We start from the raw sequence: 13,880 nt of genomic DNA, 5'->3' as shown, positions 1-13,880 counted from the left end.
ATCAGGTGACTTAGCAGGAAGTAGCCCTGGGCATTCGGGAGAGGTGGGTGCGCGCGCCCTGCGCATGTTGGGGTGAGCCAACAGGTGGGTGGGGCTGGGCATTCCTGGGCCCTGAGCTCCTGCCCTATCGCAGCGTGCCCAAAGCTTCTCCCACAGGCTCCTGAGCTCCGGTCAGGCAGCGGCCGCAGTGGTGTACTGAATGGGGGTCACCCTCACCGTTTGTAACACCGTGGCCATGTGTCTCACTAACTAGCAGCGCGTCACGACTCACGGGGCAGCTCTAGAAACCACATTTGCAGTGTTGCTTACTCTTGTGATTTTATTGCCCGTCAAAGAAGGTTCGGTATTTAAAGCCCTAACTCCTGGATTTAGGGTATTACGGGAGTATCTCAGCTTTATTTTCAAGGTGTTAGCCCTCCAGGTTGCAGAGGAAAAGCTTGAAAACATATATTGTATTGATTATGACACAGAAGACATAAGAAGAACCTCAAGAGGATTTTTTTCTTTTTGTGGAACACAGCACAATCTTGTGAAAATCATCCCTAAAAAACAAACAAGGTAGCAAAAACGAATTTGCATTGTGGCTCATCAACGTGCAGGGGGGAAGAATTCTAAGTGGTAATGAGTGAGGTACAGGCAGACATTTCTAGTCATAAATTAGCTGTGAACCCAAAAGGGGTCAAATAACTTGCACCCTATTAGAAGCAGCACATTTTAGTCCACACTGAAATGTCAGATCTGAGTTTACTCTCATATAATCTCAATATCTCCTCCATCCCCAGTTGCTACCCCAGCTCCACCTTCAGCCCAACCTCTGCTGCTGCTGAGGAAGCCTTGGCTGTTCAGTAATGGGGCGGGGGGACATGGACACATTCTGTTAATGGTAAAGGGGGGCATGAGTGGAAAAGTTTGTGCACCACTGAATTAGAGATTGGTTTAAGCCCCAAAGCATACGTTTTAATGTCCCTTACAATATTTATACCATTATTTACAATAACTCTGGATATTCGTATTATCCATATAATTCTCCAGTCTCTTATTGAATCTTAATAAGTTCTTGGCCTCAACAACTTCCTGTGGCCATGAGTTTGAGAATTACACATAATGTGAAAAATATTTCCTTTTATTGGTTTTAATTTTCCCATTTTTTAATTTTATTGAATGGCCCCTTATTCTTATGAAACAGGGAGAACAGAAGCTCCCAAACTACCTTCTCTAGACCATTAATAATTGTATGTGTTTATCACATTCCCTTTTATTCATGTCTTTTCTATGTTAAACAATCACAGTCTTTCTAATCTCTTTTCCTAAGAGAGCTTTTTCATGCCCTTGATCATTCTGGCCCTGGTCTACACTAGGACTTTAGATCGAATTTAGCAGCGTTAAATCGATTTAAACCTGCACCCGTCCACACAATGAAGCCCTTTATTTCGACTTAAAGGGCTCTTAAAATCGATTTCCTTACTCCACCCCTGACAAGTGGATTAGCGCTTAAATCGACGTTGCCGGCTCGAATTTGGGGTACTGTGGACACAATTCGATGGTATTGGCCTCCGGGAGCTATCCCAGAGTGCTCCATTCTGACCGCTCTGGACAGCGCTCTCAACTCAGATGCACTGGCCAGGTAGACAGGAAAAGAACCGCGAACTTTTGAATCTCATTTCCTGTTTGGCCAGCGTGGCAAGCTGCAGGTGACCATGCAGAGCTCATCAGCAGAGGTGACCATGATGGAGTCCCAGAATCGCAAAAGAGCTCCAGCATGGACTGAACGGGAGGTACGGGATCTGATCGCTGTTTGGGGAGAGGAATCCGTGCTATCAGAACTCCGTTCCAGTTTTCGAAATGCCAAAACCTTTCTGAAAATCTCCCAGGGCATGAAGGACAGAGGCCATAACAGGGACCCGAAGCAGTGCCGCGTGAAACTGAAGGAGCTGAGGCAAGCCTACCAGAAAACCAGAGAGGCGAACGGCCGCTCTGGGTCAGAGCCCCAAACATGCCGCTTCTATGATGAGCTGCATGCCATTTTAGGGGGTTCAGCCACCACTACCCCAGCCGTGTTGTTTGACTCCTTCAATGGAGATGGAGGCAATACAAAAGTAGGTTTTGGGGACGAAGAAGATGATGATGAGGAGGTTGTAGATAGCTCACAGCAAGCAAGCGGAGAAACCGGTTTTCCCGACAGCCAGGAACTGTTTCTCACCCTAGACCTGGAGCCAGTACCCCCCGAACCCACCCAAGGCTGCCTCCTGGACTCAGCAGGCGGAGAAGGGACCTCTGGTGAGTGTACCTTTTAAAATGCTATACATGGTTTAAAAGCAAGCATGTGAAAGGATTACTTTGCCCTGGCATTTGCGGTTCTGCCTTTGCAAAAGGTTTCTGGGGAGGGCAGCCTTATTTCGTCCTTCATGGTAGGACACTTTACCACTCCAGGCCAGCAACACGTACTGGGGAATCACTGTAGAACAAAGCATTGCAGTGTATGTTTGCTGGCATTCAACCAAAATCCGTTCACGCGGTGGGAGGAGGCAAAATGCGACCTTGTAACGAAAGCACATGTGCTATGTATGTAATGTTAACTTTCAAGGTTTACCCTGAAAGAGTGTAGCCACTGTTTTATAAAATGTGTCTTTTTAAATACCGCTGTCCCTTTTTTTTTCTCCACCAGCTGCATGTGTTTCAATGATCACAGGATCTTCTCCTTCCCAGAGGCTAGTGAAGCTTAGAAAGAAAAAAAAACGCACTCGCGATGAAATGTTCTCCGAGCTCATGCTGTCCTCCCACACTGACAGAGCACAGACGAATGCGTGGAGGCAAATAATGTCAGAGTGCAGGAAAGCACAAAATGACCGGGAGGAGAGGTGGAGGGCTGAAGAGAGTAAGTGGCGGGCTGAAGAGAGTAAGTGGCGGGCTGAAGACAGGGCTGAAGCTCAAAGGTGGCGGCAGCGTGATGAGAGGAGGCAGGATTCAATGCTGAGGCTGCTGCAGGACCAAACCAGTATGCTCCAGTGTATGGTTGAGCTGCAGCAAAGGCAGCTGGAGCACAGACTGCCACTGCAGCCCCTCTGTAACCAACCGCCCTCCTCCCCAAGTTCCATAGCCTCCACACCCAGACGCCCAAGAACACGGTGGGGAGGCCTCCGGCCAACCAGCCATTCCCCCACAGAGGATTGCCCAAAAAAAAGAAGGCTGTCATTCAATAAATTTTAAAGTTGTAAACTTTTAAAGTGCTGTGCTTAAAGTGCTGTGTGGCATTTTCCTTCCCTCCTCCACCACCCCTCCTGGGATACCTTGGTAGTCATCCCCCTATTTGTGTGATGAATGAATAACGAATGCATGACTGTGAAGCAGCAATGACTTTATTGGCTCTGCAAGCAATGATTAAAGGGAGGAGGGGAGGGTGGTTAGCTTACAGGGAAGTAGAGTGAACCAAGGGGCGGGGGGGTTCATCAAGGAGAAACAAACAGAACTTTCACACTGTAGCCTGGCCAGTCATGAAACTGTTTTTCAAAGCTTCTCTGATGCGTACCGCGCCCTCCTGTGCTCTTCTAACCGCCCTGGTGTCTGGCTGCGCGTAACCAGCAGCCAGGCGATTTGCCTCAACCTCCCACCCCGCCATAAACGTCTCCCCCTTACTCTCACAGATATTGTGGAGCACACAGCAAGCAGTAATAACAGTGGGAATATTGGTTTCGCTGAGGTCTAAGCGAGTCAATAAGCTGCGCCAGCGCGCCTTTAAACGTCCAAATGCACATTCTACCACCATTCTGCACTTGCTCAGCCTGTAGTTGAACAGCTCCTGACCACTGTCCAGGCTGCCTGTGTACGGCTTCATGAGCCATGGCATTAAGGGGTAGGCTGGGTCCCCAAGGATACATATAGGCATTTCAACATCCCCAACAGTTATTTTCTGGTCTGGGAATAAAGTCCCTTCCTGCAGCTTTTGAAACAGACCAGAGTTCCTGAAGATGCGAGCATCATGCACCTTTCCCGGCCATCCCACGTTGATGTTGGTGAAACGTCCCTTGTGATCCACCAGAGCTTGCAGCACTATCGAAAAGTACCCCTTGCGGTTTATGTACTCGGCGGCTTGGTGCTCCGGTGCCAAGATAGGGATATGGGTTCCATCTATAGCCCCACCACAGTTAGGGAATCCCATTGCAGCAAAGCCATCCACTATGACCTGCACATTTCCCAGGGTCACTACCCTTGATATCAGCAGATCTTTGATTGCGTGGGCTACTTGCATCACAGCAGCCCCCACAGTAGATTTGCCCACTCCAAATTGATTCCCAACTGACCGGTAGCTGTCTGGCGTTGCAAGCTTCCACAGGGCTATCGCCACTCGCTTCTCAACTGTGAGGGCTGCTCTCATCTTGGTATTCATGCGCTTCAGGACAGGGGAAAGCAAGTCACAAAGTTCCATGAAAGTGCCCTTACGCATGCGAAAGTTTCGTAGCCACTGGGAATCGTCCCAGACCTGCAACACTATGCGGTCCCACCAGTCTGTGCTTGTTTCCCGAGCCCAGAATCGGCGTTCCACAGCATGAACCTGCCCCATTAGCACCATGATGCATGCATTGTCAGGGCCCATGCTTTCAGAGAAATCTGTGTCCATGTCCTGATCACTCACGGGACCGCGCTGACGTCGCCTCCTCGCCCGGTATCGCGTTGCCATGTTCTGGTGCTGCATATACTGCTGAATAATGCGTGTGGTGGTTAATGTGCTCCTAATTGCCAAAGTGAGCTGAGCGGGCTCCATGCTTGCCGTGGTATGGCGTCCGCACAGAAAAAAGGCGCGGAACGATTGTCTGCCGTTGCTCTGACGGAGGGAGGGGCGACTGACGACACGGCTTACAGGGTTGGCTTCAGGGAGCTAAAATCAACAAAGGGGGTGCCTGTACATCAAGGAGTATTTCAGGCAGGACTGCACGGAGGGTTCCAATAAGAAATGGTGCACCTAAGTTATCGTTGTTATTGGAACAAGGAGGTTAGCCTGGCCTCTGATTGATACATGGCTAGATTTACCTCGCTGCACCTTCTCTGTGAGTGACTGCAGTGTGACCTAGAGGAATGAGTCCCCTAGACAGGGGAGGAGGCAAATGAGTACAAAACAAATCTGGTCTATTTCTTGTTTTGACCCACTCCATCTATCTTTTACATCTTTGGCTGGCAGCAGACGGTGCAGAAGGACTGCATGCCATCCACATCTCATGGCTGCTCGGCAGAAGATGGTACAGTACGCCTGCTAGCCATCCCCATCTCTTGCCTGCCTGGCAGAAGATGGTGCAATACGACTGCTAGCAATCCTCATCTCTTGCCTGCCTGGCAGAAGATGGTACAGTACGACTGCTAGCAGTCCGTATCGCCTGCCTGCTCACCATAAGACGGTTCAATAGGACTGACTGCAGGACTAAAGAGAATGACCTGGTCAAGTCACTCCAAATGTAGTCCCTGCGCCCATGTCTGCCCAAGCGCTCCCAGCCGACGCGGCCAGGAGCACCTCGGACACGATGAGGACGACTACCAGTCGTATTGCACCGTCTGCTGCCAGAAGGCAAGGGGTTACTGCTACTGTGCAGCAAAGCCGTACCGCGTCTGCCAGCACCCAGGAGACATAGGGTGACGGTTACCTGAGCGGGCTCCATGCTTGCTGTGGTATGGCGTCTGCACAGGTAACTCAGGAAAAAAGGCGCGAAATGATTGTCTGCCCTTGCTTTCACGGGGGGAGGGAGGGAACGGGAGGCTGACGATATGTACCCAGAACCACCCGCGACAATGTTTTAGCCCCATCAGGCATTGGGATCTCAACCCAGAATTCCAATGGGCAGCGGAGACTGCGGGAACTGTGGGATAGCTACCCACAGTGCAACGCTCCGGAAGTCGACGCTTGCCTCGGTACTGTGGAAGCGCTCCGCCGAGTTAATGCACTTAATGCACTTAGAGCATTTTCTGTGGGGACACACACACTCGAATTTATAAAACCGATTTCTAAAAAACCGACTTCTATAAATTCGACCTTATTCCGTAGTGTAGACATACCCCTGGTCACTTTTCTTTGAACCTATTCCAAGTCTGCAATGGTCTTTTAGAGATGAGGAGACCAGCACTACACTCAGTATTCCAGCTAAGGCCACATCATTGATTTATGTAAAGGTATAATATTCTTTGTATTGTTCATCATCTCATTCCCGTGCATCTAATGTTTTGTTAGCTTTTTTGACCATAGCTGCACATTAAGCAGAGGTCTTCATTTAGTAGTCTACCGTGACACTCAGGACAAATATAGGTAATACTGTGAGAAGAATGTTTGAATGCTGCCTCTGTTGTGGGGTAGAGAGATGTCGAGGCAATATTATGTATAACTAAGACTCTCCGCTTTCTTCCTGCACCTCAGTTTAATTATTTGCTAAAGCACAGGCCAGGATTCTGTCTTTTCAGAAGGCATCTCATGGACTTAAACTTAAGAGCTGTTGTATATAGGATCCTGATAAATAAATGTTAATAGTTCCTAGTCAGCTTTGGAGTATCATACTGTTTCTTAGTAAATAAAAATTAATGTACACAGAAAACAATGTAAATAGTATTTGGAATACTATGAATAACTATTAAAAAAAACCCTGTTGGGTAATATAGCTACAGTTATTCCTTACACAGACTTTGCCACTTTTGTTTCACTTAAATATATTGAAATATAAGCTTCCAACATAATATTTACACATCTGTACTTTAGCACATGCATATAAACATTCCCCTCTGATCTTCTACAGAGATAATTTCTCAGCCTTTATAATGTGCTCATAGTATCTATTGTGTGGCACCTGGACTCGTCAGAGCTTGAGAAGAATGGCAGCATCTAGTAAGTTCTTTTCCAAACACTTTAGATTTAGAACATGAGTTTTACACCTATTATAGACTAAACAAATCAATCTGATGTTTAATCAAAGAAAACAAAGCAATTAGTATAAAAACATAGCACTAAAAGGTATTTAGTGTTGGTTTTTTTTATGGAAAGTTTTCATTGTGTCAGTGGGATTTACGAGATAAGAAGGAGTCATCCCTGTATGCTTGCAGATAAAATGTTGAAGCAAATTCATTTTTCTTTCAGACCATGTTTTGTGCCATTCCTTAAATATTTTTAGTAGTGAGTGCTGTTTTGTTTTTGGTTAGGACATAGACTTTATATGAAGGTTGCTATTCGGAGATGAGGTCTAACCTCTTGAGTTTGTGCCTATAGGAAAAATCCCTTTTGAAAAAGCCCATAGAAATTATCACTATTTCATGGGCAATAAAAATTCTTCTGAGAAGCAATTATTTGCCTTTGGAATTCACCAGTTTGTACAAAATGGCATATTTTAACAACATCAGCAGATCCCTGGGGATAGATTAACCAGAATTTCCTACTGAAAAGTGGGACACCTATGATGGAGAGAGTTTTGTGGGAAAGGGGAGATAAAAGAATGCAGGGATGGTTCTGGTGGGCATCAGGGAGGTGTATATGACAAGGTTTTCACTTTTCCAACTCCTCAGCCAAGCACCCCCACTCTTTTCCCACTACTCTGTGAATTTGACTCTAATGCAAGGAAAGTCTAGTTTAAGAAGTCATGTAGTGCGAGGCTTACTGGAGAGTCTGAAGTGTGAAGTGTTTCTTTCTATTTGAGCTGAAAAACATGGGAGGATGCCATTTTTATTAAATCAAGCTCTTTATTCAAACAACTATTTACAGAGTTGCTCTAAATTTTAGTTTAACATCCCAGCCTTTTGCAGGCAGACCTATTTGCTGGTGCTACTTCTAAGCTCTTCCCTCCTGCAACCCATGCTCCTCTTTCCAGGTTTCATGGAGGTTGCTACAGAGTGGGCAAGGTCTCAGCATGTGGGAGGCCTGGTGTGGGGATGACATGCAGGCATGGGTGTCAAGTTTGTATAATTTATGGTGGTGCCCAGAACGGGTCCAAGCAGAGCCATCCCATCCATAGGACAGACCAGGGCCCCACGCTTTGTGGGGCTCTGCACTTCAGGGGGACGTGGGTTCCAGGCAGAGCGATCCCGTCCATAGGATGCACCGGGGCAACCGCCCCGGGCCCCGTGCTTTTTGGGCCCCACATTTCAGGGGGACGTGGGGTCCAGGGCAGCTTGGAAGGTTAGCAAGGGGCCTGGTGCCGGCAGCAGCAAGCGACCTGGCCCCAGCCTACCCCGCCGGTTCCCAGCAGCACTCGGGGGAAGCTGTGGAAGCCGGAAAGAGGTGGGGCAGGGGCTTGGGGAAAGGGGATGAATGGGGGCGAAGCTGGGGCTGGGTTGCTTGCTGCTGGCGGCGCCAGGCCCCCCACTAGACCCCCAGGCTGCCCTGGACCCAGAGCTGCCCTGTCTATAAGATGGACTGGGGCAACCACCCCTGGCCCCACGCTTTGGGAGGCCCTGTGCTTCGGGGGATGCAGGGTCCAAAACAGCCTGGGGGTTTAGTGGGGGGGTCTGGTGCCATCAGCAGCAAGTGACCCAGCCCCAGCCCACCCCTGCTCCGCCCCCTCCCCACCTCCATTCCACCACTTCCCCCAAGCCCCCGCCCCGCCTCTTTCTGGCTTCCGCCCCCTCCCCCGAGCGATGCTGGGAGCCAGCGGGGCGGGCTGGGGCTGGGTCGCTTGTTGCTGCCATTGTCAGGCCCCCTGTTAACCCCATAGACCGCCCTGGACCCTGAGTCCTCCTGAAGCGCGGGGCCCCCCAAAGTGCAGTAAGCCCAAATATTGGTGGAATCGGGCCCACATTCCTAAATATTGATGGAGCATGGGCACCATGGGCCCTTATAACTCACTGCCTATGGGGTGCACATGCCCTCAGTGATCCCGTTGCCACTTTCGCCAGTTCAGCTCACCAGCGGCTCTTTCACATGGCCATTCGGCAGCAATTAACAAAAACTGAGACAATACACTGATATTTTGTATAACTGATGGGGTCATCAGGAAAAGCCCTTGGATTTGAAAGGCACAATCCCTGCCCTTAGGTTCCCCCTTTCATTTCTGCTATTCAGAATTCAAATACCTAGAATATATTTTGCCCACCAACCAAACGTTTTAAACCAGGACCCCTACTTTATAAAAACACCTTATATATTTCCCCTCAGTGGAATTAGTTGTGGAAAGAAAGAGAAAATCAATATACCCAGTGCTTAATGCTTGCCAGGGCTAAGCTCTGCCACCTCTAGGCTTGCTGCATCAGTTACGAATGTAAAAAAATTGCTTGAGCCCCACACCTCTTTCATTACAAATTAAGCACTGACTGTATCTTATTTACAATATCACCATCTTTGTTGTAAATCTAAGATAATGGCAAACTGAAGGAGTACTGAGAGCTGTAGCCTCTTCGCCATTGGAGGAGTGTCAACATTTCAATTTTTAGCTGAATATCAAACAGAAAATTCAACAAAATGTTTCAACAATTACTGACAGATCAATGACTAATTAACAACTAATTATGAGAAGATATTTAAGATGAGATACAAAAAATAGCTTTGGAGAAGAAGAGATTGTCCTTAGCAAAGTGAGCATAACTGTAGCAGTGAGCTGTAAATTAATACAATAAATATTTTACTCATATAGGTTGATTGATGTCTGCAGTTTGCTTTCCTTGCAAGGACATGTTAATTGAACATCAAATGTATGTGAACAATTAAGATGTATGTGATCTTTGAATTGTCAGATATGTTCAGAAAGGGACGGTTTGGAGCTTAGCCTATTAACATTAGCTTCAAATGTACTTTCAAGCCTTGCAGAAATATTTAATGTATAATTAATAACTAGTGCATTACACCCTTCTTGGAAAATGGCCAGAGTTTTAATACCAAATTTTATTTTTCATAGGACTCAGATTTGTTCAATACAAAAAATGATAAACCATGTATGATGTCTGTTTCCACTGCAACATCTGCAATTGCAAGACACTAATGTTTACACAGTTGCTGAAGTTTACAGCTGTAAACAACATCTTAATGGAGTATACACATAAGATGTTGTGGTTCCAAGCATTTAATGGATACAGCTACTGTAAAGCTTGAAGTAATTTGAACCAGTCATAAGAAAGAGCCATTTTGCTGTGCATATATTATTTATTAAACTGTCAAAGGTTTTTGATATAGTGCATCATGATATAGCAATTAACTGATGTGCTTTTTTCCCCATCAATTAAGTTAAGCCTTAATTAAGCAGTCAATGTTAAATAGACTTTACCGCACAATAGGCTGGTACTTTGTTGTAATCATTTTTAAAACATTTGGAGATTGTAGTGTAACCACTTGTTCATAATACTATGTTCTGATAATTTGTAACTTCTGATGACTTGAATCTTTCAGGTAACACAAAAAATGAAGTTCTGGCTGTCTGTGATCATTTAAGCACCCGAGTCACTCTTTATGACAGAAAGGTTGTTATCCCTGGTTTCCTGGCCAAATTCTAATCCTGGTAAGTACATTCTGCTTACCAATCCCTCTGCAGATATAAGTGGATATGGTTTTCTTCACGTCCTGCCTTAAACTGTTGTGTAGTGTGTGGTCTTAAACAATTACCACAGAGTTGCCCTCATTTCAATGCTGGATAAATCTGTAAAGTGTCCTTGGATTTATCTAGTTGAGGGACAGATTTTCAAAGGTATTTAGACATCTAGAGATTTAGATAGGCTACTAGTGAGAATTTAAAAGCACCTAGACAGGTTAGATGCCTAAGGTCAGATTTTTAAAAGGTATTTACGCATTGCTCTGCTCTGCATTTTAAGGCCTAAGTGACTCAGATGGCTAAGTCCCATTCTCAAAAATGACTTAGGTGCATAAGTCCCACTAACTTTTATTGATTTCAGTGGGAGTTAGGCACCTAACCTGCTTAGGTGCTTTTAAAAATCCCATTAGGTGCGTATCTGCATCTATAGGCACTTAAATACCTTTAAAAATCTAGCCCTAGATCAGAGGTGGGCAAACTATAGCTAGCAGGCCACATCCGGCCCGCGGGACCCTCCTGCCCGGCTCCTGGCCTGGGAGGCTAGCCCCCAGCCCCTCCCCTGCTGTTCCCTCTCCCCCACAGCCTCAGCTCACTGTGCTGTCAGTGCAATGTTCTGGGCGGTGAGCTCCTGGGGCAGCGCAGCTGCAGAGCCTGGCCTGACCCGGGGCTCTGAGCTGCGAGGTGGCGTGACCGGCTCCAGCCGGGCAGCGCAGCTGTAGCACCGCCCGCTACCGGTGCTCCAGGCAGTGCGGTAAGTGGACAGGGAGCGGGGAGTTTGGATAGAGGGCAGGGGAGTTCGGGGGGGGTCAGGGGGTGTGGCTGTGGATAGGGGTCAGGGCGGTCAGAGGGCAGGGAACGGGGGGGGGGGTTGAATGGGGGCAGGGGTCCCCGGGGGGAACAGTCAGGAAGTGTGGGGGGGGTGGTTGGATGGGGCGGTGGGGGGCAGGCAGGGGTTCCAGGAGCAGTCAGGGGACAGGGAGAAGGGGGGGTTGGATGGGGCAGGGGTCCCAGGGCGGCAGTCAGGAAGGAGGGGAGGTTGGATGGGGTGGCAGGGGGCAGTCGGGGGCAGGGGTTCCAGGGGCAGTCAGGGGACAGGGAGAAGGGGGGGTTGGATGGGGCAAGGGTCCCAGGGGGGCAGTCAGGAATGAGGGGGGGTTGGATGGGGTGGTGGGGGGGCAGTCAGGGGCAGGGCTTCTGGGGGCGGTCAGGGGACAGGAAGCGGGGGGTGTGATGGGGCAGGAGTCGTAGGGGGGGCGGATAGGGGGTGGAGGCTGGGCCACGCCCCCCCTCCCCTAACCAACCCTCCATACAATTTCCAAAACCTGATGCGGCCCTCAGGCCAAAAAGTTTGCCCGCCCCTGCCCTAGATGATATATGTTGGTTAAAAATGCTGAGCCCTGTCTTCACTAGCTTTCTAATTATTTGTACCTTCTTTGGAGCTTCACCAGTGGGTATGAAACAGTGAAGATATTCCAGAGAATGCTAGTATAGACACAGCTAAGCAAGCACTGTATTTCTTTCCCACTGACTGACATGTATCCTTCAACCTAAAGGAGGTGATTTAATAGTAGAGGACCAGTTTTCATAGTAGGATTTGGGAGTTAGGTGCTAGGGGCTTTTAAAAAGCCCATTATTAGTGCACATTGCGTTACAGGGAGAGCTGGCTCTATGTGTTTTACAATCCCTGAACTAGAGGAATGAAAAAAGGAACAGATAAACAGGCCTAGGAAGCAGGAAGAGAGCAGAAAATATATCAATCCTAGAAGCAGACCTCCTTTGCTGCAATTATTGTAATGTTTAAAATTGGCCACTTTTAGGCCGTTAAATTGCCTAAATTGGTCCCTTTGATAGCATCAACTTTACACTGTGGGTTGCTGTACCTTTTTATTTGTGCATTACAACATATTAGTTAAATAATCCCTTTTCAGAGTATGGTAGGAGTAGTTTAAAACTATCTGTGTTTTGTAGAGAATTGTTGTGTAATGACCCCAGATTGCTAGCAGAAAAACAAAGTAAACTTGATAACGTTCCCAGAGACTATATTGGTAGCCTTTTCCCTCCAGACATAAGGAAGCTCTTTGGGATATTTATTTTCTCACTGAGATCAGTCTCAGCTATCTTCAAAAAGCAGAGTGTTAATTGTATGTTTTAAGAAAAAGTAATTGCTTTCAGTGCTATTTCTCATGCTGATCTCTGTATGCGTAAGACCAGTTCCTTGAAAATACCTAACAAACTGAAAAAATAAATGCCTGACCAACTGCAGGGGAATTTTGATTCAAATTGAATCTGTTCAGTAAAGCTAGACAAAACTTTTCCTGACAGTCTATGCAGAATCTTGTATTTGTGAATATCTGCTGGAATGTTCACACAAAAAATTAAAGGAGTACTTGTGGCACCTTAGAGACTAACCAATTTATTTGAGCATAAGCTTTCGTGAGCTACAGCTCACTTCATCGGATGCACTCCTTTTCTTTTTGTGAATACAGACTAACATGGCTGCTACTCTGAAACAAAAAAATTATGTACTTTAAAATAGTTAAATCTCCCTGGATTGTTCAGGGAGAGAACATATCTGGATGGTGAATATTGGACCTCAGAGTATGCATTGTTGTCCACAATACAGTGCAGGAGGGACCACAAGTTTAAGAAGGGCCAGATTCAATGCTCATTGGCATTTATGAGTACACTTCATTGATTTTAGTGGGCATTGAACCAGGCCGCCGTGCAGAGAGGAGAAAGGCAACACATTTCTCTTAGACTGGACAATGAACATACTATTCACTTCTGCTTTTATTTATATTAAAAGTCATTCACTAGGTTCCACATACTAGCCCTACTCTGGTGAGCTTGGATTGCTCACACTACACACTAGAACCTGTAACTCCAAACAAAAAACTGTTTTCCTTTGAATTTCTTTTTAAACTCATGGAATCATTTCTGTTGATCTGAGGTTTTATAATACATTGATTTTGCTCAGTTTAAATCTGGCTGTAAAGTGACTTGTTAGTGGTACTTCAACTTTTCAACATATGATTGTTTTAACTGCATTTTACTTTAATAACTTAAATTACAGATTCAGTACATATTGACATACCCTTTGGCAAGGACTCCCCTACAGGCTTTGTGCAGGGGGTCATGAGTTCTGTAATATATGTTACATCCATTAAAAGGTTAATCTGTAAAAGGTAACTGCTACCTCAAGATGACATCAACTATGGCCTGCTTCTGACTATGAATAGTCAATGACAGTTCTGATAATTTAATGCTTGTAACCTGACACACTGAAGAGCTATGGTGGAGTTTCTCCGGAACCCAACAGCACTTTGCTTCCACCTGTCCATCTTAAGTTGGATTTAAACTTGGAGAGTGGTCAGTTTAGATGAGCTATTACCAGCAGGAGAATGA

At 46.6% G+C, this 13,880-nt stretch overlaps 1 protein-coding gene across 1 annotated transcript; it reads left to right on the top strand.

Moving 5' to 3' along the window:
• The first annotated feature begins 1,697 nt into the window (after positions 1-1,697).
• LOC142073135 (uncharacterized) lies at positions 1,698-10,340 on the top strand. The gene is made up of 3 exons (XM_075131990.1): positions 1,698-2,277; positions 2,666-3,125; positions 10,337-10,340. Exons 1-3 carry the CDS (start codon positions 1,698-1,700, stop codon positions 10,338-10,340), a joined length of 1,044 nt encoding a protein of 347 aa, XP_074988091.1.
• The last annotated feature ends 3,540 nt before the right edge of the window (positions 10,341-13,880 follow it).

This window comes from Caretta caretta, chromosome 8, assembly GCF_965140235.1.
Source record: "Caretta caretta isolate rCarCar2 chromosome 8, rCarCar1.hap1, whole genome shotgun sequence".
Taxonomy (NCBI): Eukaryota; Metazoa; Chordata; order Testudines; family Cheloniidae; genus Caretta; species Caretta caretta.
This window is presented reverse-complemented; position numbering and strand designations above follow the sequence as displayed.

Bases quoted from the DNA above. Each gene is read 5' to 3' on its own strand.
- LOC142073135 (XM_075131990.1), top strand. From the start codon at position 1,698: ATGCAGAGCTCATCAGCAGAGGTGACCATGATGGAGTCCCAGAATCGC. The intron at 2,278-2,665 runs GTGAGTGTACCT...TTTCTCCACCAG, and splicing joins AGGCGGAGAAGGGACCTCTG to CTGCATGTGTTTCAATGATC.